The following is a 27870-nucleotide window of genomic DNA, read 5'->3' on the forward strand; positions in this document are numbered from 1 at the left end:
GTGCAGGACCCCCTTACACCCCTCACATGGACTTTTCACACTTCTGCCATCCAAGAGAAGATACTGCAGCATCAAAGCCATCGTCCCGCTTACTGTTCGTTATGTGTACGTCAGTGAATGTCGTCCCCATAAGTGCAAAGGGGACGGATGAGGGAGAGAGACCGCAGCCCCAGGATGGAAAGCAACTGTTCACATTCAGTTACGTCCGACTCTTTACTATTTAAACAATCAGGAGGGAAAGGAGAAAGAAGAGAGGAGTCAGAAGAAAGACGAAGATTTCACTTAACGATGCCCGACCATCATTTCCTGCTGTTTGTTTCTCATTCCACCGGATTCATGACAGCTCAATCATCGGCGGAAACCCCGGAGTTGGACTTCATTATCCGCCATACGCCGAGGAAACACGGTAAGATTGTTCCGTTTATTCAGGAGATTCAAACGCATCCATTTTTTCTCGATCAGTCATCCGTATTCAGGACAGTAATATACCCGGACTCAAGTTCACATTCATTGTCATTTCAGTATTCATTCATTATTGTTATTTGTGTTTGTTATACGTTACGGGGGTGAGGGAGGGTCTGTTATTGTATAGATGGTGTTGTCACGTTTCTGCTATGGTGGAGGGATATTCAGTATATATATAGATATATATTTTCTATGTGGGGAATTTGCAGTTTGTTATTGTGTTTCATTTAATGTATTTATACACCTATTTTACATATCTGCTTTTGTGTGCTTGTGTTTAACCGTCAATTGAGGGGAAAAATATTATTTGTCATTGGTACGGCTTGGTATAAGTAGGTTCGCCTCAGTAATTCATCCAGGCCACAGGTCTTGGTAGTGTAGCTGCTGGCTGGGCAAGGAGACGGCTGTTACAAGCAAATAGTGCGGTAGACAGGAGGACATCAGGGTCCTTCGAGACTTGACGATGTTATTTTAGAAGGATTAAGTGGACAGTACTGGTGAGCTTTGTTGGGCAGAATGGCGTCTTCTCATCCAGATTGTTCTAACGTTCTAATGGGCCCCATTTTCTACTTCCATTCTGGTTAACAGTTGGTTTTCTTGTTGGCAGAGACTTGTGGGGCTGGATACGGTATGATGTTGGCCAAGTCCGGACATACAGCAGTTCAGATTCCTACTGGGACTGGGCGGTATGACGACTCGTCTGAGTTCTTTTCTTGAATGGTATGGTGATTCAGCCCGGACACAAGCAGACCACGAGACAAACGTCCTAAAAGCACACACGTTTATTGTTTTTCTTCTGTACACAGCACCTCACAATGCACCAAATGGCACAAATGGCTCACAGTCCTTTCTTTCCTTTTCCCTTCTTCTCTCTTTCAGCCGACTCCACTGCTCTCCCACAAAGCTCTGTCTTCTACCTCATGACGCCGGCTCCCAGAATGGAGTGAGGCGGCCACCTTTATAGTTCACCCGGATGTGCTCCAGGTCAAGTCAAGTCAAGAGTATTTCATGTCATTTCATCACCATACAATGAAACGAAACAACGTTCCTCCAGGACCATAGTGCTACATAAAACACAGGACAACGAAGAATCCACGACACATAACATAAAGACACATAATATACAGGATGGTCCAGAGCTAATTATGTAATTTTCATTACGCTAAAACTTATTAAGTTTACAGTGCATCCAGAAAGTATTCCCAGCGCTTCATCACTGTTTCCACATTTTGTTATGTTACAGCCTTATTCCAAAATGGATTAAATTCATTTTTTCCTCAGAATTCTACACACAACACCCCATAATGACAACGTGAAAAAAGTTTACTTGAGATTTTTGCAAATTTATTAAAAATAAAAAAAACTAAGAAATCCCATGTCCATAAGTATTCACAGCCTTTGTTCAATACTTTGTCGATGCACCTTTGGCAGCAATTCCAGCCTCAAGTCTTGTTGAATATGATGCCACAAGCTTGGCACACCTATCCTTGGCCAGTTTGGCCCATTCCTCTTTGCAGCACCTCTCAAGCTCCATCAGGTTGGATGGGAAGTGTCGGTGCACAGCCATTTTAAGATCTCTCCAGAGATGTGCAATCAGATTCAAGTCTGGGCTCTGGCTGGGCCACTCAAGGACATTCACAGAGTTGTCCTGAAGCCACTCCTTTGATATCTTGGCTGTGTGCTTAGGGTCGTTGTCCTGCTGAAAGATGAACCGTCGCCCCAGTCTGAGGTCAAGAGCGCTCTGGAGCAGGTTTTCATCCAGGATGTCTCTGTACATTGCTGCAGTCATCTTTCCCTTTATTCTGACTAGTCTCCCAGTCCCTGCCACTGATCCCCAGTCCCCACAACATGATGCTGCCACCTCCATGCTTCACTGTAGGGATGGTATTGGCCTGGTGATGAGCGGTGCCTGGTTTCCTCCAAACGTGATGCCTGGCATTCACACCAAAGAGTTCAATCTTTGTCTCATCAGACCAGAGAATTTTCTTTCTCATGGTCTTAGAGTCCTTCAGGTGCCTTTTGGCAAACTCCAGGCGGGCTGCCATGTGCCTTTTACTAAGCAGTGGCTTCCGTCTGGCCACTCTACCATACAGGCCTGATTGGTGGATTGCTGCAGAGATGGTTGTTCTTCTGGAAGGTTCTCCTCTCTCCACAGAGGACCTCTGGAGCTCTGACAGAGTGACCATCGGGTTCTTGGTCACCTCCCTGACTAAGGCCCTTCTCCCCCGATCGCTCAGTTTAGATGGTTGGCCAGCTCTAGGAAGAGTCCTGGTGGTTTCTAACTTCTTCCACTTATGGATGATGGAGGCCACTGTGCTCATTGGGACATTCAAAGCAGCAGAAATTTTTCTGTAACCTTCCCCAGATTTGTGCCTCGAGACAATCCTGTCTCGGAGGTCTACAGACAATTCCTTTGACTTCATGCTTGGTTTGTGCTCTGACATGAACTGTCAACTGTGGGACCTTCTATAGACAGGTGTGTGCCTTTCCAAATCATGTCCAATCAACTGAATTTACCACAGGTGGACTCCAATGAAGCTGCAGAAACATCTCAAGGATGATCAGGGGAAACAGGATGCACCTGAGCTCAATTTTGAGCTTCACGGCAAAGGCTGTGAATACTTATGTACATGTGCTTTCTCAATTTTTTTTATTTTTAATAAATTTGCAAAAATCTCAAGTAAACTTTTTTCACGTTGTCATTATGGGGTGTTGTGTGTAGAATTCTAATGAAAATAATGAATTTAATAATCCATCCATCCATCCATCCATTTTCCAACCCGCTGAATCCGAACACAGGGTCACAGGGGTCTGCTGGAGCCAATCCCAGCCAACACAGGGCACAAGGCAGGAACCAATCCCGGGCAGGGTGCCAACCCACTGCAGGACACACACAAACACACCCACACACCAAGCACACACTAGGGCCAATTTAGAATCGCCAATCCACCTAACCATTTTGGAATAAGGCTGTAACATAACAAAATGTGGAAAAAGTGATGTGCTGTGAATACTTTCTGGATTCACTGTATTACACAGAGAATTCACAAAAAAATATTTTTGTTGCCGATAGATGGCAGCCCCTGCCCTGCATTCGTTTATTACAAGATATTTCGAACAATTCTTTTGTCTTGCATTGTTTTCCTGCATTGCATTGATAGTTGCAGTTAGATCTGGACCACCCTATTTAACAAGGTGCATGCAAGTCAAATGTGCAAATACTGCAGAACAGAACACATACGTCAGATATCAGTCCGGTCCACGAGTGTTCAGGAGTCTGACTGTTCCACATTCTGGAGGTGACGGCCCGAATGCTTCAGTTCCTTTTTCCTCAATGACAGGAGTGTAAACAATGAGTGTGAGGGGTGTGTTGGGTCGTTCACAATGCTGGTGGCTTTGCGGATGCAGCGTGTGGTGTAAATGTCCATCATGGAGGGAAGGGAGACTCCGATGATCTTCTCAGCTGTCTTCACTATCTGTTGTAGGTCTTTGCGATCACCTGACCGTGCAATTTCCAAACCAGACAGTGATGCAGTTGCTCAGGATGCTCTCTATGGTTCCTCTGTAGAATGTTGTTAGAGTAGCTGGTGGAAGATGGGCTTTCCTCCGCCTACGCAGGAAGTAGAGCCGCTGCTGGGCTTTCATGGTGTTGTGGAACCAGGTGAGGTTCTCTGCCAGGTGGACACCCAGGAATTTGGTGCTAATGACGACCTCCACAGTTGAGCCGTCAATGTTCAGTGGCAGATGGTCGCTCTTAGTCTTCCTAAAGTCAACAATCATCTCCTTTGTTTTGTCTACATTCAGAGACGGGTTATTGGCTTTACACAAGTCCGTTAACTGCCGCACCTCCTCTCTGTATGCTGACTCGTTGTTGCTGATGAGACCCACCACAGTCGGCGAATTTTATGATGTGATTAGAGCTGTGCGTTGCTGCACAGTCAGGAGTCAGCAGTGTGAACAGTAATGGACTGAGCACACAGCCTTGAGGAGCTCCAGTGTTCAGTGTGGTGCTTCTGGAGATGTTGTTTCCAATCCTGACTGGCTCAAGTCTCTCAGAATCCAGTTACAGAGTGGGGTGTTCAGTCCCAGCAGGCTAAGCTTTTCCGTCAGCTGCTGAGGAATTCTGAGCTGAAGTCGATAAACAGCATTCGAACGTATGTGTCCTTATTGTCCAGATGAGCGAGAGCCAGATGGAGAGTGGTGGCTATTGCATCATCTGTTGAACGGTTCCAGCGTTAAACAAACTGCAGGGGTCCAGTGAGGGGGGGGCAGCAGGGTTTTGATGTGCCTCATGACAAGCTTCTCGAAGCACTTCATGAGGATGGGTGTGAGTGCAACGGGACGGGAGTCATTGAGGTTGGACACTTGTGACTTTTTTGGCACGGGAACTATGGTGGTGGTTTTTGAAGCAGGTTGGGACGATGGCGGTGCTCGGGGAGATGTTGAAGATGTCTGTAAAAACTTCTGCCAGCTGGTCTGCACATTCCCTTACTACTCTTCCAGGAATATTGTCTGGTCTTGCAGCCTTCCGTGGGTTGACTCCCTGATGATCTTCCAGCAGCACTTCCTGATGTGGCAGAAGTGCTGCAGTCCAGGGTTCTGGGATCATCCAGGCGCCCCCTAGTGGCAAAACAGGGTTGCAAACCGGGGTGCTGCCCTCTCATGTCCCGAGGGAGGTATTGATTGCCTCTCTCCCGGTTGTTCTTTCTTCCAGGCACCTGCCACAGTGGGTCATTACAAAGGGACAGTATGCAACGTCACAATCCTCGCCTCCTGTCGTCTTTCACTGTACGGTATCACGGTGGCCATATGGCTGGTCTTTGTATTTTGTTTTCTTGTAAATATTCTCACCCCTGGCTCTACAAAAACTATTGTCATGCATGTGTGCGCATAGGGAGGGACAGTTTAAGGCCTCTGGTGACCGTCGTTATTCTCCGCCACTCCAAGACCTTCTCTTTTTCTCCCTCTGCAGACTGGATGATTGACAGCTTTTCTACCGCTGATGTCACTTCCGGGTAGCAGTTCTCCTGGTCCCGCCTCTTCCTGCTGGAATCTCTAGTAGCCGTCGTAACCAGACTCCCATCTGAAAAGGTGGACTTTTATTACTCGAGTTTGTTTCTCGATTATGTGGGGTTTGCCTGCGGGTGCCCTCAACACTTCTTACTGTCTCTGCTTGTTTATTACACTCTAAGGGCAAACAACAATAAGAACACAATGACAGCTTCATATTGTTTAGTTTATTATTTATTATAAGGGCAAGTTCTGACATTCAGATTTAGATTATCCACAAAAGTTGATATTTATCTCCGCTGAAAGTGGCACACGACATAATCCCGTTCATAATTATGGTACCATGATGACAAACCATCTAGAAAAGTGACGGCTAAAACTGGTGCTACGGCTGCTTTTTAAGTATAAATGTTTAATGAAGAGACGGATGACCTGCGTGCCGTTTCCACTAATCCTGTCTTTATCGTCCTACTCCTCAGATCTGGACTCTTCACTTTATATCCTTCGGGACAAGTTTCAGAGTTCCTGCCCTGGCTAGAGTTCAGATTTATGTTTGATTTTGTTTTTATGCATATTTGAGTCCATGATCCGTGTTCATTTCCCTCTTGTTTATTATACGCTTTGCTGTCAATGCTTGTGTTATGTTTTGTAGGTGGTGCCCCCCAAGAGGTGGAGCCATCTGCCAATCACCTGCAGGAACAGCCCCCTCCACCATATAAAACCAGAGGGTCTCCCACAGTTCATGACGCTTCTGGCGAGTTTTTGTGCTTATTGTGAATTATTGGAGCGTTTGTGATTTCTGACTCTCTCTGTTTGGATTGCCTTGCATTTTTCACAACTCCATTTTGCCATTGTGGTCTTCAGAGCTTCACAGTATTTTGGAGTTTCTTGGGTGGAAGTAAAAGCTCATTTTTAAAAAGTTTCTGTGTTTCCCCGCTCTCGTGGGCATTATTGAAATTGGCGTGCTTTGAAACTCCTAGTTCACCTCACTTCAGCTATGGCGGCGGTTCTCAAATTTCTTTAGAATTTCTTGCGTGGCGGTCCCTTTAAAAATTGTTCGATGGCTCGTGGACCCTTTTATTAAAAATTTAAAAAATCAGTATTATTTCAAGAAAATTGGGGGCGCCAAATTCTTTGCACAAGGGTGCCACATACCCACTGCGCGGCACTGCATAGGTACAGGCTGCTGTGAATAAAACATTTTTTGACAAACAATTATTTATTCAGAAAATATTACGTACATCTTAGTTTTTAAATTTAAGTTATGGGATGGATGCACGTGCTTCGCCTTAACCATTTGCGTTGAGCAGACAATTTCACCACTTAAAAACACTAAAAATGTAAAATACCGTATTTACGCATGCACCACGCGCATATTTTTTACCTGAAAATTAGCATTAGAAAATCAGGTGCGCGTCATACACGAGGACATTTTTTTCTGTAATGTTTACTGCTTCTGCTTGGGCTCTCTCGCTCGCTCTCACTCACGATCTGTCTTTCTCTCTCATTCGCTCGCTCGCTTGCTCTCTCTCTCTCTCTCTCTCTCACTCGCTCACGCACTCTATTTCTCGACGGAAGAAAGAAAAACTTTTGTCATGCAACAAAAACAGAAGGGCATTTTGCGGAAAACGTGCTCTAAACGCTTCCTATACAATCACAACACGTGTAGTACACGGGGCAAAACATTTTCTTGCGATTTTCTTTGTAAAAAGTAGGGTGCGCGTCTTACACGACGGCGCGTGGTACACGAGTAAATATGGTATGTTGTTTGTTGATTATCTGTATCCACCTTTAGCGCTCTTATTTGCTTCTAAAATATACAAAAACTGTTTGCGAGTGTTTTGATTCTACTAAAGAATCGATAATTTTTGATTATGATAAAAATAATAAGGGCTGCTTTGTGCTGAGCGATAATGGTGGGAAAACAATGCAGTGGCAGCGAATAACAAACAGCGGATTAGTGGTCGGGTCTAGGTAGTGGGGCTAATGATGGAGCTCAGTCACTTCCCCTCGGATGGTAAAGGTTAATAATTATAAAAACATAAATAGTATAAATATGCAATTATTTCTCACGGTCCCACTAGGGGACCGCAGACACCAGTTTGAGAACTGCTGGGCTATGGACATGTGTGTGGCACCATGCGGCGTGAGAACTGTGTGTGCTGTTATCAAACTTAAGGTACTGCCTGCTGTCGCACACAAACTACTCCTCTCCAATTAATTATGTATAAATTTGTGCTCGCCAAATATCAAAAGTAAATAACAAAAGTAATAAATCATGGGAATTAGGTGTGTATTTTTTTTCTCCCACGTACCCTCCCATTAGTCCCGGAGTCTAATTCTAAAGATTTGGTTGAATTGTAAAAGTATGTAATGAATCTGGAAAAGAAAACAAAAAACGTTTAATCATCAGTAGAGCGTCTTAGATGGGCTTGGATCCAGTCTGCATACGCCGCTACACTCGTGTAGACATTGGGAAGATCTGGATAACGGCATCCACTTTCATGCTTAAAAGAAACAATTCCTTGGGTCTTGTAGCCACACACTAAAGGACCTCCAGAGTCCCCCTAAAAATGAAGAACAAAATACACATCAGATTAAGAAAAGTTGAATGTTAATTAGAAATACTACTAGGGGGCTCCGCCCCCTGCTCGCTTCGCTCGCCAACCCCTGGCGTTGGGGCATGACAAAGAGTGAGATGTATGAATTAGATATAGAATAGTGTGCAGGTTTGGATGATGCCTATATAAATACAAAATAGAGTGTTTGGCATAGAGTAATGTTTTATTGGAATATTTCTCTGTATACAACATTAGTAGTAAAGATGGTGTCTTGTCTTTGAATGAGTCTTCCTTGGCATGGATCATTTTTAATTTTAACTTTATTGTGAGATGAACGTCGAACACATGAGAAGGCAAAATAAAGTTGTGCATGTCCAAAAACGGGTTCAGAGAGGTAGATGCCAACCTTGTCCATGGTTTGTTCTTGTGATTTTTTGCTGGTCATGGCAAATGCAGGTTTAATGGGGAACTGTCGGTGTTTCAATGTAAAAGGTAATTCTAGGTCAGAACTCGTAAGGTCAATTCCAAGACTGAGAACAGTATTGTTAGCATGTGAATCTGAAAGAACTGTTGCTTGAATAACATCGTGTGTTATGGTGTTGACGACTAACCGTGTGCCATTGCATAAACCCTGTTTAGTGTTAAGGTTTCTTAATAGCATGATTATTGTTCCGTTTTTAAGGGTAAGGTTGTGTTGTGGTCATCCATCCGGGTTAATAGTGTTCAAATATTCTAATGAGAAATTCAGATGTTCATTGTCGTCATCAGAGTCAACTTTGTCAGAGCTTAGAAAGAGCCGTGTCTCTCCAGGAAGTAATGAAATGACCTGGTTAATAATGTGATTAAAATTAATATTTTTTGGACATAATATAGTGCGTTGTGTTAACCACATATGCGAAAGCAGTATGGGCCATTGCCTTTTGGTGTCCTGTTATGTTCTCTGGTAGATGCAAAAGCAAATGAACTATTGTAGGATCTAATGTAGTTCATAAAGTTTTTACTTTCAGGCACATCCTTAGTTAGAAGCTTCTGTAGATATTCCGGATATGAATGTAAAGGAGGCAGTCTAATCTGCCCCTTTTGACAACAACGTGTAAATTCATTATTTGTATTGCCAGTTGTTTCTTCTGTGAAGTTAAGTGAATGACAATGATTGCAAATGACATTCATTAATCCCAATGAATTTTCCTCAATAGTGGACTCATTATTGAAAGCGTTGTCAGCCAACTGGCGTAAGCGTTTATCAGACGTCTGGTGTTGATGTCTGCGACGGGCATGTTTTGCTTGTGGTGTTTGAGTGCCGCGTTGTTGCATGTCCATTATTTGTGACGCGCTATTTTTGGGTTTTAATTGATCCGCCTCCGCTTTGCGCAAAGTCCGTTTCACTCTACGTCGTGCATTGTTTGTATCGTGCCTTGTCCGTTTTTGTATGTCGGTCAGTTGAGCTTTCTGCTTTTTGAGTCCTGCTTGCTTGTTTTCTGGCCGGTCATATGCGCGTTGCTTTGCTCCCTTTTTTGTATGTCTGAGACGCAAGCTCTTTCTTTTGAAATCGTGCTTGTTTCGATGCAGCACTTTGAGACGCGCGCTGTATGCATCTACGTTCAATGTGTCTGTTCATTTGGGCACGTCTCTGTAACGGGGTTACTTGAGCTTTGCGTTTTTTGATCCGAGACATTTTTTCTCACGTATTTTCCGAAGCGCATTGTATGCGCCGCCGTGTATTCTTTTTGTTTCATTCGTGTTCGTGTGTTTTGTTCCGTTATCCGATCCGAATAGTTTTGTACCCGTGACCGTGTATGCATGACTTGTTTGTTCCTCAGCGTGCGAAATATGGATAAGTATTTAGTAGGATCGTACTCACTGTTAATATGGAGCCTTTTCTCCATTTGAACGGTTAATAGTGCTTTATTTTAATGAGATCCACCTATGCTGCCTAGTGTGAAGGTTTTGAGATGACGTATGTTTAATATGGACGTTTCCTTTAGATATGTGGCTTTGGGTGTCACTTCTTATTGATTGGGGGGGGGGGTGTGGGTGAGGATTGTTGTTGAGCGAGCGTCTTCTTTCGTTTTGTGTTCCAGGGGCTTGTTGAATACCCCTCTTTGTGTGTGTCCCGTCCGTTGCTTGTAGGGTGTGTGGGGCGGTTTTGTGTTCTTTTTTTTTGTGTTCCAGGGGCTTGTTAAATCCCCCTCTTGGTGTGTATCCCGTCCGCCCTTTCTTGCGCCTGCGCAGTACGTCTTTTTGCAGCTACGGCCCATGGCCAGATGTGCCTGCGTCCATCATCCGGTTTAGCATTCTCGGTTAGTAATATGGATAATAATAATATAATTAATAATGGCTCAAAGGAGATGGAGGAAGTTGGACTGTTTTAGTAATTGTGGCAGCCCCGAAGACGGCTTACGAGATAACTCATAGGTGATGCTCGCCTATAGAGTGACTGCTAAATGCAAATGAACTCAGAACAGACGATGTGTTAAAATCAGATCTATGCAGAAGTTCTGTTTTGTTGGCATGACACCTGGCACTCCGCTCATCCACAGGCAGAATGTTTTACCCATGGGATTGATGGAACAGTTTTCTAATGAATTCAGTTATTTATTTGGAGGAAATGAAGAAATTTGGGTGGGCCCAAGGGTGGAGAGGGTGTCCCATGGGTTAAAGCATTCTAGTGTGGGGTAGTCTAGTCTGGGAGGGTCAGCAGCGTGCCAGGTGTCATGCCAACAAAAATCAGATCTATGCAGAAGTTCTTTTTAACACATTTACTGCTAAATACGAGTTAACTCATTACAGACGAATGTCACCTACACGTTTTCTCGTAAACCGTCTTCAGAGCTGTAGCGCCAAATCCAATTATGTTTCTGGGTAACGTGTACATATAGGATTGTGGGCATCAGGAATAAGACTGAAAAATTAGCATGGAGTCACAGAACATACGTTTTCACATTGCGTTCGTTTTTTCTGATTAGTCATTGTAGTACTATAAAAACGAAAGTAGAAGAGATGGGGAACCCCTGTGGTGAACCCTGTTTAACTGAGGAGGAAAAAAAAAACAAAAATTCAATGGTTAACGGCCACACCAAATTAGACAGCTGCTCGCTATTGTAGGGTAGAAACTGCGTCTCCCATCCCCTCTGGTCCAACAATCAACAACCTCTTCTGGTGGCTGGTGTGATATTATATATAGACCAGTAGTGGCGGACTGCACGTGAATACGTGTAGTGAATACACTTGACTTATAGTCTTCATCCTCTTCCTCTGTACGGTTACCATTCGTTTGCTCAGAGGTTTATGTGCTTGCTGGTTCCTGAGCAACTCCTGTTTTCTCCACCCTAGCAGCCCGCTTCTCCTCTTCTTCCATTGGCATCTTTTTGCGTTAAAACTGATTAAGTCTCGTTATTTGTGTTGCAATTACTTAGTACATTTTCTTTAATTTTTCACTTAAGCTGACACTTAAGTCTTTAGTCTGCCACAAGAATGATTTAAGATATGAAGAGGTAGGGGAAGTGATGGCGAAGGTGGTAGGGATGAGAACAGTGCCCGTACACATGCGCCACACTGCCACCCTGCTGCCAAGAGTTGATTCTACAATAAAAAGAGGAATAACCTTGGAGGTCACGTAGTATATGTGCACCAAATTTCAGGCCAATAGCTCAAACGGTTTGCGAGCTACAGGTGATTTAAAATCCTGGACAGACAAACGGACAGCCACGGTAGCGTATTATATAGAAAGATATATACTAGGGGGTTCGTCCCTTCACGTCTCTGCCACTCACGTTGTGAAGAGGGGGGCTGAACACACCCTAAGGAGACGCGGTCGCTCCTCCAAAACCCCCTCTTACATGGTGATACAATGGGAAACAAATAGTTTTTTATTTTTTTTACCTCCTCTTTGCGCCCTGCCCAGGGTTTGTTTCCTGCTTTGCGCCCTGTGTTGACTGGGATTGGCTCCAGCAGACCCCCGTGACCCTGTAGTTAGGATATAGCGGGTTGGATAATGGATGGATACCTCCTTTTTGCTCGATCAGCTGCTGCTGCCGTGCCGTGTGATCTGCATCTTGCGCAGCACTTCGAACATTTAAAAGCCTGTACAGCAGCTGCCCTACTCTTTGTCTTTTATTTCCGGCCCCAGGTGTGGTTAAATCTTTTGGCACAAAGTCTCGTCTTGCGTGACATGAGTTCTTGATATTTTTTAGTTAATAATTTAAAAACAGAATAAGAATCGGAAATTGAACATCACAATAAAGTTCGATAAATTCTGAAAAGAATGATACCAAACATATAATATATGTAGGTTTTAAAATAAGCCAGATTTAAAGTGTGACAAAAAAATGTGACATAAAATCGTTGCACTTTTAGGCTTAGGATTTTATATATGTATATATATATATATAATAGAGAGAGAGTAGATATATATATATTATATATATATATATATATATATATATATATATATATATATATATATATATATATATAGTGCATCCAGAAAGTATTCACAGCACATCACTTTTTCCACATTTTGTTATGTTACAGCCTTATTCCAAAATGGATTAAATTCATTTTTTTCCTCAGAATTCTACACACAACACCCCATAATGACAACGTGAAAAAAGTTTACTTGAGGTTTTTGCAAATTTATTAAAGATAAAAAAAATTGAGAAATCTCATGTACATAAGTATTCACAGCCTTTGCCGTGAAGCTCAAAATTGAGCTCAGGTCCATCCTGTTTCCCCTGATCATCCTTGAGATGTTTCTGCAGCTTCATTGGAGTCCACCTGTGGTAAATTCAGGTGACTGGACCTGATTTGGAAAGGCACACGCCTGTCTATAGAAGGTCCCACAGTTGACAGTTCATGTCAGAGCACAAACCAAGCATGAAGTCAAAGGAATTGTCTGTAGATCTCCGAGACAGGATTGTCTTGAGGCACAAATATGAGGAAGGTTACAGAAAAAGTTCTGCTGCTTTGAAGGTCCCAATGAGCACAGTGGCCTCCATCATCCGTAAATGGAAGAAGTTCGAAACCACCAGGACTCTTCCTAGAGCTGGCCAGCCATCTAAACCGAGCGATCGGGGGAGAAGGGCCTTAGTCAGGGAGGTGACCAAGAACCCGATGGTCACTCTGTCAGAGCTCCCGAGGTCCTCTGTGGAGAGAGGAGAACCTTCCAGAAGGACAACCATCTCTGCAGCAATCCACCAACCAGGTCTGTATGGTAGAGTGGCCAGATGGAAGCCACTCCTTAGTAAAAGGCACATGGCAGCCTGCCTGGAGTTTGCCAAAAGGCACCTGAAGGACTCTCAGATCATGAGAAAGAAAATTCTCTGGTCTGATGAGACAAAGATTGAACTCTTTGGTGTGAATGCCAGGCGTCACGTTTGGAGGAAACCAGGCACCGCTCATCACCAGGCCAATACCATCCCTACAGTGAAGCATGGTGGTGGCAGCATCATGCTGTGGGGACTGGGAGACTAGTCAGGATAAAGGGAAAGATGACTGCAGCAATGTACAGAGACATCCTGGATGAAAACCTGCTCCAGAGCGCTCTTGACCTCAGACTGGGGCGACGGTTCATCTTTCAGCAGGACAACGACCCTAAGCACACAGCCAAGATATCAAAGGAGTGGCTTCAGGACAACTCTGTGAATGTCCTTGAGTGGCCCAGCCAGAGCCCAGACTTGAATCCGATTGAACATCTCTGGAGAGATCTTAAAATGGCTGTGCACCGACGCTTCCCATCCAACCTGATGGAGCTTGAGAGGTGCTGCAAAGAGGAATGGGCCAAACTGGCCAAGGATAGGTGTGCCAAGCTTGTGGCATCATATTCAAAAAGACTTGAGGCTGGAATTGCTGCCAAAGGGGCATCGATAAAGTATTGAGCAAAGGCTGTGAATAGTTTATGTACATGGGATTTCTCAGTGTTTTTATTTTTAATAAATTTGCAAAAACCTCAAGTTAACTTTTTTCACGTTGTCATTATGGGGTGTTGTGTGTAGAATTCTGAGGAAAAAAAATGAATTTAATCCATTTTGGAATAAGGCTGTAACATAACAAAATGTGGAAAAAGTGATGCGCTGTGAATACTTTCCGGATGCACTGTATATATTCATAGCAGTCGTAGTCTGAAACACAATCTGATTGTATGGGTGGTTACCTACCAGGTAACACATGTGGTTGGTCTGCCAGTCAGCTAACATCCACCACGCCCTCTCAGTCACGAGAAGCAGATCATAGAATGTTATATAGTTTACTGTCAAATAATACAAAGAGTACGTGACACGTGTTTCGCCCTTATTGGGGCTCATCAGGCGTACACACTCACTGCACCCCTCTTGGGGATCGAACCTTAGACGTCAGTGTCAGAGGCAAAGCCCCTTTACGCTGCGCCACGGCGTGTGGTTCGTTTATTTGAGAGGGTGTGGTGGACGTTTGCCGACTTGCAGACCAAGCACATGCGTTACCTGGTAGGTAACCACCCATACAATCAGATTGTGTTTCAGACTACGAATGCTATGAATGTAATTACTCCAATCTCCAGGCTGTCAAATAGAGTAGACGTGCAGAGTGCTGCTTTCTCCATTTCAGTTTTACTATAAGGTGCCACTGTGCTGCCCTCATTCCTTCTTTGTAAGTATTCACACTCTCTTAAATCCCTAAACTAGACATTGAGTTGGCATCCGTTGAGTTATAAAGAGCAACTGCAAATCTGAGAAAGACACCGCTGATCCTCCCGACATTTCCAATTTATGAAAATCGAGCTGCGCTTACCTTGCAAAAGCCGTTTTCAGTTTTAAAGCTCCCAGTGCACAGCATTTTATCTGTGATGACAACATTCTGAGTTTTCCAGAACTGAGCACATTTGTTTCTGTTAAGCACTTTCACTGTCACAACATTCAAGTTGTCTGTAGGACCGTGGCTCGTCATGCCCCATCCTGCCACTCGACACTTGGCGTCGTTCTCCAGGGTACTTCTTTTCTTCGGCAGATGAGCTACTTTCACACCTTTGTTCGGTTTAACAGGCTTTGCAAGCTGTGAAATAACGTTATATATCATTAAAATTAAGAAACACCAAACAACATTTTAAAAAAGTACTCGTCTTTAGGCTTATATAAGGCCAGGTAACCCCATGAGCACCCGGGTGCACATCCCACTGGGAAACAGAAAGATTTGTATTGGATACTCCATCTCTCTGCTGCCACCTAAAGGCTTGGAGGATTTAAGGCACACTGCCCTGTGCCCTGGACTTACATTAGTGTCTCACACACACACTCTCTCTCTCTCTCTCTCGCTCGCACACACTCTCTCTCGCGGTCTCTCTCTCTGTCTCTCGCTCATTCGCTCACACACACACACACTCTCTATCTCTCACTCGCACACACTCTCTCTCGCGGTCTCTCTCTATCTCGCTCTCGCTCTCTCTCGTGCTCTCACTTACGCTCTCTCACTCACTCACGCTCTCGCACGCGCGCTCTCTCTCTCTCTCTCTCTCACACGCTCTTTCGTCATGCAACAAAAACAGAAGTGCATTTCGTGGAAAACATGCCCTAAACGCTTCCTATACAATCGCAACATGCGTCGTACACAGAGCAAAGTTTTTTCGCGATTTTCTTTGTAAAAATTAGGGTGCGCGTCTTACACAAGGGCGCGTGGTATACGAGTAAATACGGTATATAAAGACAGTGCTGCCCCCTCCTGATTTCCTGTATTTTTTGCTTATTCGTAACCCTTTGTTGTTCCTGATTTCCAAAAAGAAATTTGGTAGAATACAAAAGACAACCTGAGTAAACAGAATACTGTATTTTTTTTTTTAAATGATCATTTCTGTCTATTATAAAAAAAAATCTTGGAAGGAGACGAGATGCGACTTTCTCAGAGAGACACTTACACGTCCCGTGAGACGAGACTTTGTGCCAAGAGATTTAACTATACCCAGGGCCAGAAATAAAAGACAAAGAGTAGATGACAAAGTAGAACGTAGTAAAGAACTCAAAAACGTTGGCGCGATACACATGCAGAGCAGGTTAGAGATAATGGAAGTACGAAAATTCGAAAGTCTCAAAAAACTGATAGTAAAGATCGCATTAGCGAAAACAAACGGAAATTTTTACTCGGTGAAATAACGGAACACCGAAAAGAGATTGAATATATTGTTCGGATTTAAACTTTATGTCAGAGAATTGTAGATCGTCTAATTCGTGTTGCCATCAGGGAAAAGTAGCATTTCTTCCCAATGAAGAGGCGTATCCACGAGAATTAAAAGATTTGTTGTTTGGTGAAAGTGAAATCCCGCAAGAGAAAATTTCAAGCCCCGCGAGACAAGACTTTATGCAAAGAGATTTGGAAAAGTCCCGCACACATCTAAAACATTTACAACCACGCACACAGCTCAATCATTTCTCATGTGTGTGAATGCTATTGTCAGACACATTTCGTGTAAAGAGAAAGAAACGAGATTCACTCACGGGCAGTTATATGTTGCGTTGTCACGATGTAATTCCAAACACGGAATCAAAATTCAATGCGATTTTGACAAAAAGGTAAAAGCGAAAAGAAATCGAATATATGGACATAGGTGATATGACAGAAGTATGTAGATATTGTTCAGCTTTAAACTTTAAGTCAGAGACTTGTAGATCGTCTAATTTGTGTTGCCATCAGGAAAAAGTAGTGTTTGTTCATAATGAAGAGGCATATCCGCGAGAATTAAAAGATTTGTTGTTTGGTGAAAGTGAAATCCACATACGCGAGTGGCAGAGACGTGAATTTACTGGTGCAGAGTGCAGGCGGTTTGGTGAGTGAAGCCCCCTAATTATTTATTGAGGGAAAAAAAGTTCACCTTTTTCCTTGGGATAATAAGCACCTTGTGGTCGCTGTGCTCACCTTGGCCACGGTGCCAGCCACCACATCTACCATAGCCAGGGTGCCTCTACCCTTTATGTGAACTAGACAATGGCATGCCTACATAGCTGGGGCCCTGAAGCTTGAACTGTTATGGGGGCCTTCTTCACAATCAACAAAGAGATCTGGGTAACCACTCGTATCTTCTTCAATGAAGTTGTTTTATGACACTTGACCACACATTTTTAAAAATTCTAACCACTACATCTCAGATTTTGATGAAAATTGCTGTACTGAATTACACAATATTATTATTATTTTTCTAAACCCCTTGTCATACAGCAGACACTCAAAATTGGTAAGCAACGTGGGTCAAAGTGGCTTCTGGGAGCCCAACAGGATTCGGGGCGCTGAGGCTTATTTAGTTTCATAGTAGATCCACCCTGGAGAAAGATGGTCACTTAGGGAAGCAAAATTTGGGGTTGGGTGGCGACTTTTTTTTTTAAAAAACCAAAACAATACAGACCTATGAACACATGGACTCAAAAAGACGGATTACTTTATATCCATTTACTAGAGAGTTCCCCCCTGCTTGCTTTGCTCGCCAGCCACTTCGCGTCTCTGCCGCTCGTGTTGTGAAGAGGGGGGCTGAATGCACCCCAAGGAGATGCGGTCGCTCCTCCGAAACCCCCTCTTAAATGTTGATTCAATGGGAAACAAATAGTTGTTTTTTTTACCTCCCCTTTGCTCAATCAGCTGCTGGCTTGATCTCGCGCAGCGCTTTGAACATTTAAAAGCCTGTACAGCAGCTGTCCTACTCTTTGTGTTTCATTTCCGGCCCTTGGCCTAGTTAAATCTCTTGGCACAAAGTCTCAGTCTCACGGGATGTGAGTTCTTAATATTTTTTTAGTCAGTCAGTCCGTCATTTACCAACCTGCTATATCCTAACACAGGGTTCACGGAGGTCTGCTGGAGCCAATCCCATGGCAGGAACAAATCCCGGGCAGGGTGCCAGACAACCGCAGGGCACACACACACAGCACGTACTAAGGACAATTTAGGATTGCCAATGCACCTAACCTGCATGCCTTTGGACTGTGACAGGAAAACGGAGAACCCAGAGGAAACCCACACAGACACGGGGAAAACATGCAAACTCCACGCAGGGAGGCCCCGGGAAGCGAACCCAGGGCTCATATTTTGTAGTTTATAATTTAAAAACGGAATAAGAATCTGAAAATCTAACAACATCACATTAAAGTTCGATAAATTCTGAAAAGAATGATACCAAACATATATATGTAGGTTTTAAAATAAACCCGATTTAAAGTGTAACAAAAAACATGACTTAAAAACGTCACATAAAATCGTTGCACTTTTAGGCTTAGGATATTATATATACAGTGGGTACGGAAAGTATTCAGACCCCCTTCAATTTTTCACTCTTTGTTATATTGCAGCCATTTGCTAAAATCATTTAAATTATTTTTTTCCTCATTAATGTACACACAGCACCCCATATTGACAGACAAAAAAAATTACTTTTGAAATTGTTGCAGATTTATTAAAAAAGAAAAACTGAAATATCACATGGTCCTAAGTATTCAGACCCTTTGCTGTGACACTCATATATTTAACTCCGGTGCTTTCCATTTCTTCTGATCATCCTTGAGGTCACCTTCATTTGAGTCCAGCTGTGTTTAATTATACTGATTGGACTTGATTAGGAAAGCCACACACCTGTCCATATAAGACCTTACAGCTCACAATGCATGTCAGAGCAAATGAGAATCATGAGGTCAAAGGAACTGCCTGAAGAGCTCAGAGACAGAATTGTGGCAAGGCACAGATCTGGCCAAGGTTACAAAAAAATTTCTGATGCACTTAAGGTTCCCAAGAGCACAGTGGCCTCCATAATCCTTAAATGGAAGATGTTTGGGACGACCAGAACCCTTCCTAGAGCTGGCCGTCCGGCCAAGCTGAGCTACCGGGGGAGAAGAGCCTTGGTGAGAGAGGTAAAGAAGAACCCAAAGATCACGTTGGCTGAGCTCCAGAGATGCAGTCAGGAGATGGGAGAAAGTTGTAGAAAGTCAACCATCACTGCAGCCCTCCACCAGTCAGGGCTTTATGGCAGAGTGGCCTGTTGGAAGCCTCTCCTCAGTGCAAGACACATGACAGCCCGCATGGAGTTTGCTAAAAGACACCTGAAGGACTCTGAGATGGTGAGAAATAAGATTCTCTGGTCTGATGAGACCAAGATAGAACTTTTTGGCCTTAATTCTAAGCGGTATGTGTGGAGACAACCAGGCACTGCTCATCACTTGTCCAATACAGTCCCCACAGTGAAGCATGGCGGTGGCAGCATCATGCTGTGGGGGTGTTTTTCAGCTGCAGGGACAGGACGACTGGTTGCAATCGAGGGAAAGATGAATGCGGCCAAGTACAGGGATATCCTGGACAAAAACCTTCTCCAGAGTGCTAAGGACCTCAGACTGGGCCGAAGGTTTACCTTCCAACAAGACAATGACCCTAAGCACACAGCTAAAATAACAAAGGAGTGGCTTCACAACAACTCTGTGACTGTTCTTGAATGGCCAGAGCCCTGACTTAAACCCAATTGAGCATCTCTGGAGAGACCTAAAAATGGCTGTCCACCAACGTTTACCATCCAACCTGACAGAACTGGAGACGATCTGCAAGGAGGAATGGCAGAGGATCCCCAAATCCAGGTGTGAAAAACTTGTTGCATCTTTCCCAAGAAGACTCATGGCTGTATTAGCTCAAAAGGGTGCTTCTACTAAATTCTGAGCAAAGGGTCTGAATACTTAGGACCATGTGATATTTCAGCTTTTCTTTTTTAATAAATCTGCAACAATTTCAAAAATTCTTTTTTTTGTCTGTCAATATGGGGTGCTGTGTGTACATTAATGAGGGAAAAAATTTAATTTAAATGATTTTAGCAAATGGCTGCAATATGACAAAGAGTGAAAAATTGAAGGGGGTCTGAATGCTTTCCGTACCCACTGTATGTATGTGTATATATATATATATATATATATATATATATATATATATATATATATATATTTAATATATATATAAAATATAGAGAGAGTAGATATTGTTTTAAATTATTTTCACATATTAGCAATTTTTGGCCTTAACATCTGACAACCTACACAATCCAACAATAACAGGTTTGGTTCCTGGTTTGTGGGCCTTTTGCAAACAGAGCATCACAAAATACTGAAATCGGCTTGAGTGTTTATATCTAAAAGTAGTCGACTCATCTTTTTATGAAAAATTTTGTAACTGCTTAGTTTCTCTCCTACATGAAGGCTGCAGCTGAAAAGACAAAAAAGAGTTTAGGATTTTTGTAGGAGTTCAGCTTCAGGTATTATTCAATTATATAGAGCCTTTACTATCCATGTATCCTGTAATAGATTGATATAAAAGGCACTATATCTATCATATAGTGATATAGTGCCTTTCTTTTCTTTCTATCTATCATTAGAACGATAGAACAATCTCGACGAGAACAGGCTATTCAGCCCAAAAAAGCTTGCCAGTCCTTTCCACTTAATTCTTCTATAAAAACATCAAGTCTACGTGGAATATCCACAACTCTTATAATCAGAAGCAGAATTCCTTCACTAAAACCAACAATATCAGACTCAAAACGAAAATAAAAGTCAAGTTTTGAAAGTTGCTAAAGTTTTACTGCCTACCACACTACTTGGTCGCTTATTCCAAGTGTCTATCGTTCTTTGTGTAAATAAAAACTTCCTAATGATTGTTGAAATGTACCCTTAAGAAGTTAAGTTAGCTTGTTAGAATGTAAGTAATCCAGCCTGCCATGAGACCCACTACATCAAATCCTCTAAGATGAACCCTTAAAAAATAATGAAAACAATAAAGAGGGGGTGTCACGGTGGCACAGTGGGTAGCGCTGCTGCCTCACAGTTAGGAGACCTGAGTTCGCTTCCCAGGTCCTCCCTGCATGGAGTTTGCATGTTCTCCCCGTGTCTGAGTGGGTTTCCTCTCACAGTCCAAAGACATGCAGATTAAGTGAATTGCCGATCCTAAATTGTCCCTAGTGTGTGCTTGGTGTGTGTGCCCTGTGGTGGGCTGGCACCCTGCCTGGGGTTTGTTCCTGCCTTGCGCCCTGGGATTGGCTCCAGCAGACCCCCGTGACCCTGTGTTAGGATGTTGGAAAATGACTGAGTGACTGACAATGATAACGATAATAATCCTAAAACTGTAGCACTGAAGACACAGACACGGCAAAATACAATTAAACTGTCAAAGCGGCACCTGGATTGCAGCTCTTGAACACATTCCTAAAGGCTGATTTAATTCAAACTGTAATCATCTCTCAAATGGCCTTCTATTAAGCCTGGAGTTAAAACTTGGAAAATATCAGTGTTTGGTGTTCTTCACCATCTTTGACATTCACTTTTGGCACACTAAACCAGTTCTTCACAAGTAAGCCCGCGATTCTGTACAGAATTGTAAATCCAAGAATGGCAATCAGTTTCTGTTCTGTCCGATATTTGGATGGATGACATATCATGGAGGGTGGGTGCGTCTGGGGAAATGTCATTTAATTAAATAAGCATATCTGTACTAAGGCGGTTTCGTTTTGTAGAGACGTGATTCCGTTGCCTTTGCTGACACCGACTGCCGGCAGAGTGGAGCACAGAAAGTTTAGGTGTGGGCGGTTGCGTCCGGGCGGCTGTAGAACCTGGCGTGCACGCTTTACCTCATGTTTAGTTCACAGGTCGTGAAGTGGGCACCACCTACTGACTCTGGGAAGCCGCTGCGTTTGACTCTGGGGCGCCGCGGCACATTTGTACTACAGCGGATTCTTTGTGTGGGTGCCTTCGTTCATTGTTGTTGCGTTCGTTCATTGTGTCTATCCATACGGGCTCGTTTTGTATTTCCGTTAGTTGAGCTCTTTCATTGTGGAGCCGTGACGTGTTTGCTTCTGGTGTGTCTGAAGTGGGCGCCACCTACTGACTGTGGGAAGCCGCTGCGTTTGAGCGCAGTGCGCATGCGTTTCGGTGCATCCGTGCATAAATTAAAACTGTGGTTTAGTAATATAGATAGTCCATCTCATGCTGGCTGTGCACTGATTGGACAGTTAGATTGCATTATTTGCATACACAGGGATAAAGTAAAAAGAAATTGTGGGCAAAGATTCCTATTTAAAGATAATCATTATATGTCGAGATCACTGAATTTTGTGATTATATTACATTTGTTAATTTATGTTAATTTAAAAGACATGTATGTGTTATGGAAATGCTGTGGTAAGATAATAACTGTAAGATTATTATTAACAGTAAGATAACTGTACAGACTGCATCTCTGTTGTTAGCCATTAGCACTAAAACATAAGTAACATGATAGTTATAATTGGATACTGACCCTCACCTATTCTGTTTCTCTTCTCGGTACTCAAATGTGCCACTTGGTGCCACGGCCCACCTGTCAAGTTGTTTTGCCTGCCCAAGGTAAAGTCATCTCTGATGGAGGATCGCAGAAATCGTGGGAAAGAGGGGTCCTTTCATCGGATTGGCTGGCCCAGCGCTGTTTCAGCCGTGGAATGGCCATATGGGGGAGGTAGCTTGATGGATGAGGTCTCCAGGACTCTAAACAAATCCAAATCTTCTTATGTGATATCATCTACTGTTAAATTCTGGTCTGTACTTCTAAAATTTTTATTTTTATACTGTATTGAGGATTTGTTCTATTCTGTGTATTGTATTGTATTGACCCCCTTGTTTTTGACAACCACTGCACGCCCAACCTACCTGGAAAGGGGTCTCTCTTTGAACTGCCTTTCCCAAGGTTTCTCCCATTTTTCCCTACAAGGTTTTTTTGGGGAGTTTTTCCTTGTCTTCTTAGAGAGTCAAGGCTGGGGGGCTGTCAAGAGGCAGGGCCTGTTAAAGCCCATTGCGGCACTTCTTGTGTGATTTTGGGCTATACAAAAATAAATTGTATTGTATAATAACTAGAGTGTCACCATCACTGTAACGTGCAGGTTTAGCTGGAGGTTTAAATAGGAAAAAAAAAAGTGAAAAAATGAGTTTGTTTAAACAATACAATAAATTAATACATACACAAATAAATAAAGCCTACTTGTTTTGTGCAATGACACCACTCAAGAGTGTATTATTACGCTCAAAGCAAAGAGGGGGGGCAGTGGTGTAGCATTTATAACTTCACCTGGGGCTGCAAAAAAGCTGACGCCGACTCAGACCACAACCTCGCCTTATCGGTCCGGTTGTCTCTTGCCCAGTTTTGTACCCTCTACCCTCTTTCTTTGTTTCAGTTCATCGCTTTGGTTCAACTAAGCCAGAAGTCACTGATCATCAGCACCGTCATCAAGCTCTGGGCTGTATGCCCACAAACGTGGCACATTTCTGTACTGCAGTTAAAGTGCTCTCTTACCATGGGAGTTACTCTCTTTAAGGACATTCAAATGTCTCGCAGAAAAAGGAACGCTTGGAATTCCACACTACACAATTTCCCTTCTGTTGACACACAAATCCAGAGGTCAAGCGATAAGCATTTAAGACAAAAGAGTTTTGTGAACTGTCTAAAGTGCCTAAGGGTTTTTCACCATAGTGAGTGCATATACGTATCTCTCTTGCTCTACAGGTGTATCTATCTGTCTCTCTTTCTCTCTCTCTCGATACTATATATCTGTCTATATATCTATACACACAGTGCCCTCCATAGTTAGAACATTAGAACACTCTCCACAAGAACGAGCCAACAAACCTCGCCAGTCCTCTCCACTTATTTCTTCTCTAATAACATCCAGTCGAGTTCTGAAGGCCCCTAAAGTCTTCTGGTCCACCACGCTACTTGGTCGCTTATTCCAAGTGTCTATCGTTCTTTGTGTAAAGAAAAACTTCCAAATGTTTGTGCGAAATTTCCCCTTAACACTAGAATTACCAGAGCCTACAAAAAAACTCGTAGATCCGTCCCACCTTAAATCGCTTCACACTTCTCCATCAGCGTCTTTTGTCCTGTAAATGTGTTGATAAACAGCAAACAGCCTACTATCACATCCCCCACTGCCGCACAGTTTTCTCATCTCAAGTCTGTTTACCTGCGTGTCAGTAGCTTGGAGTTGTAGAGTGAGAAGTCAAGCAAAATGACACCTTTTATAAATAATATATCGTTATTTGGAACACATGCATTTCGTGTGTGTTCCGTGTCTACAACGATCTATGTAAACACATCGTTAAAACAGAAATGTTTTTCATGTTTTAGTAATAATTGACAAAATGTAGACATGAAGTTTATAATGTGTGAAGCCTAAAGTCCAAATATCAAAGAAACACTTTCACAACAGGTACAAATATAACAGAACAAGTGCGCTCAGTCAGTCTGTAACAGCCGGTGTAAATGTGTGATACTTGTAAAGGTTAGCTTTGTTTTGTTTTTTTTTATTCAGTTTCATTCTCTGTTGCGTTCACGATTCCACCCTACTCCCCCTCCCCATCTGACACTGCTGTTTTCACATAAAGACGTGCTATAGCTCAAATGTTATTTATTTTGCCAATGCTACACCTTCCAGATCTAAACACTAGCGTGGTGTATGTGCCCAAAAAAAGTCTAACTGCATTCTCGTACCATTGCTCGTGTGCTAAAGTGTCAGCAGGTATTTTTCGTGACATTACATATGTAATTTGGGAGCATGCCTTTCACGATCAAACAGAGGAAGCTCTGCAGTTCACTTGCGACTTTATGCTGTAGATCTGACGTCCTTTGTATGTAAGAGCCAGATCTACAGTGTAAAGTCACAAGTGCAGAGCTTCCTATGTACATATACAAAGTGCAGCGATGACAAAAGTGCATTCTTGATCCGATGTAGAATCGTCGGTATGAGTTGAGTGTACCTCTGTTATAGCGTGTCTATGTGAAAACAGCAGTGTCAAATGCGTGGGTGGGGGGGGGTTGGGGGAGGGGCGCATGGAGTTGGGAATGTGAAAGCGGCTGAGAGAATAACAGAATAGAAAAAAAACAAAGCTAACCTTTACAAGTATCATAAATTACACCGGCTGTTACAAACTGAAATCAAATGTACGTTTTTATTCTAAAATAGTAAGAATACGAGCAGCTCAGTTCTCAAAACGGACTCTCCCGGGATCGAACCCGCAAAGCTTTGATTACAAGTCAGCAGTTGATACCATTATGCCCCCGAATCTCTCATTCCAATTGCATGTCAATGTCGCAGGTAAACACGGGTTGTTTTTCTGTAGTTATATTTTTGAATAAAAGCGCATTTGTTCTGTTATATTTGTACCTTTTGTGAAAGTGTTTCTTTGATATTTGGAATTCAGACTTCACACATTATACACTTCATGTCTACATTTTGTCAATTATTACTAAAACATGAAAAACGTTTCTGTTTTAACGATGTGTTTACATAGATCGTTGTAGACATGGAACACGCATGAAATGCATGTGTTCCAAATAACGATATAGTATGTATAAAAGGTGTCATTTTGCTTGACTTCTCACTCAATACAACTCCAAGCGACTGACATGCAGGTAAACAGATTTGAGTTGAGAAAACTGTGCGCCGGTGGGGGATGTGATAGCAGACTACTTGCTGTTTGCTGCTTATCGACACATTTACAGGACAAAAGAGGTTGATTGAGAAGTGTGAAGCGATTTAAGGTGGGACGGATCTATGAGTTTTTTCGTAGGCTCTGGTAATTCTAGTGTTAAGAAGTTTCCACCTGTGTCTTCGTGTTCTTGACGAACTCATTTTAAAATAACAGTCTCGATCCACTGGACTAATTCCCTTCATGATCTTAAACACTTCAGTCAGGTCTCCTCTTCATCTCCTTAAGGCTCAGCTCTTTTCATCTTTCCTCATAACTCATCCCCTGTAGCCCTGAATCAGCCAAGTCGCTCTTCTCTGGGCCTTTTCTAGTGCAGCTATGGGAATTATGAGATACAGACAGTGAAATAGCAGATGCTCTAAATTCACATTTTCACAAGTGAGGAAGTGGATAACCTGCCAGCAGTAACAGGGACTACTAAGGAGATTCTGAGGGATTTCGAAATTGTAGAGGGAGAGGAGATTAAACAAATCACCAGGACCAGGTAATGTCTGTCCTGGAGTGCTCAAGGAGATTAGCGTGTACAGATAGCCCTGTAGCCCTGAATCAGCCCAGCAGCTCTTCTCTGGACTTTCTCTAGTGCTGTTATGTCTTTATGGAGACCAAAACTGCACACAGGACTCCAGATGAGGCCTTACCAGTGGGTTATAAAGCTTCAGTAGAACCTCCTTGGACTTGTTGCATAACGTTTGGGACAAAGACCCATTTTCCTTTGATTTTCCCCTCTGCTCCACAGTTTAAAGTTACAAATTAAACAATTCAGATGTTGTGATTTTTAAGTGCACATTGCAGACTTTCATTTAAGAGGACCTGCATGCATTTCAGTCACACGACACTTTTTCTACAAGGTCTGCCCATTATAGACCACCACACTGTTAAAAAATGTGTGTTTGTTCCCAACATTATGGAGGACACCGCATTAAACAAATAAAGAGGACAAAAAACAATTAACAAATGATGCTTCCGTAAATTCCACCCAATTTCTCCGATAACTACATTTACTCACCTAACAGTATACCAAAATGAAACCCAACGAAACATTAAGCGGTAAACACTGACGACGCAGTCCACAAACAGTCCGGTTCCACTGATGTAAGCGATGAGGTTTCAAGTGAACGGCTCCCTGAATGTTATGAAAACTTTTGTCCCACTTAGTTGTTACATGAAGGCTGTCCATACCTTCAGGAGCATGATGTCGTTCTGTAGGGGCTTATCTGTGTAATTTTCATGCCTAAACATCTTCTGCACTTGGATCCTCTGCCATTGTTTCACTTGACGTAGATTATGAGTGCTATAAACAATGGAGCAATTCCTAAAAAAACAAAAAAAAGAAAATAAATAAATAAATTGATGGTGTGAGGAACCTCTTCAGAATTGGTTGATGTTAAGACTGGTGTCCAGCAGTGGTCAGCATTGAGGCTGCTGCTATTTTTAATATTTATAAATGATTTTGGATAGGAACATAACTACCGTATATACTCGTGTATAAGTTGGGTCTTGAAACCCGAAAAATCGATCATAAAATCAGACCCTGACTTGCACTCCCTTTCAAAAATACAACAGTTACATTTTTTTTTACATCTTCTTGCCTCCTCCGATCTCGCACCAGTTTCTCAGACACATTGAATTTTGTTGCAGCAGCACAGTTACCAATTTCTTTCGCCTCTTCAACAATTTTTACTTCAAACCAGCTTCATATTTTCTTCTGATCGAATGCTCCATAGTAGATAAGGGATGCTCTTATGATAAAGGTGTATGAGGGTGTGAGATACAAAAAACACAAATCAGTGCAAACTTCGCTTTGGAATAGTTCGGGTATTACAGTGTGGTCACGTAGGCACAATACATAGAAGATAAAGGCCGTGTGCTCCGTGGTTACTCTCTCAGGTGGGTGTTAGCATATTAAAATCTCTTGGACCAATGGCGTGAGTGTTCTGCATTCGACTTATATGACCAACATTATAAAATACCGGAAATTATACGGTAAAATCAACGAGGAAACTGGAGCGCCCGGAGGAAACCCACGCAGACACGGGGAGAACATGCAAACTCCACGCAGGGAGGACCCGGGAAGCGAACCCAGGTCCCCCAACTGCGAGGCAGCAGCGCTACCCACTGTGCCACCGTGCCGCCCAGAACAAATTCATAAAGAAATAAAAATCATATAGCTCTCTGCAGCATGATTAATACAAAATACAGTCCTTGGTATTTGTGAGTTAAATACTTATAGTCATTATAGTTAAGAGTGTTTTTTCTTCCTCACTATCTAAATAATTTATTTATATTAAAAGCAGCGGCCCCAGCACTGCCCCCTGCTGGTCACCACTCTTAGTGTCACCCAATTCTGATGA

The 27870-nt window shown here is 42.8% G+C and overlaps 1 protein-coding gene across 1 annotated transcript in view; it reads right to left on the bottom strand.

Annotated features, from left to right (window-relative positions):
• Window positions 1-7621: 7621 nt before the first annotated feature.
• Window positions 7622-27870, bottom strand: part of LOC114654200 (transmembrane protease serine 9-like) — a 54106-nt gene continuing 33857 nt past the window's right edge. Inside the window, exons 9-11 of the mRNA XM_028804606.2 lie at window positions 26699-26831; window positions 14802-15062; window positions 7622-8042 (exon numbers count right to left, since the gene is read on the bottom strand). Of these exons, the coding sequence (XP_028660439.2) occupies window positions 7878-8042; window positions 14802-15062; window positions 26699-26831 (559 nt within the window). The 3' untranslated portion in view covers window positions 7622-7877. The remainder of the gene's footprint in view (window positions 8043-14801; window positions 15063-26698; window positions 26832-27870) is intronic.

Source organism: Erpetoichthys calabaricus, chromosome 7 (assembly GCF_900747795.2).
Source record: "Erpetoichthys calabaricus chromosome 7, fErpCal1.3, whole genome shotgun sequence".
NCBI classification, from domain to species: Eukaryota; Metazoa; Chordata; class Cladistia; order Polypteriformes; family Polypteridae; genus Erpetoichthys; species Erpetoichthys calabaricus.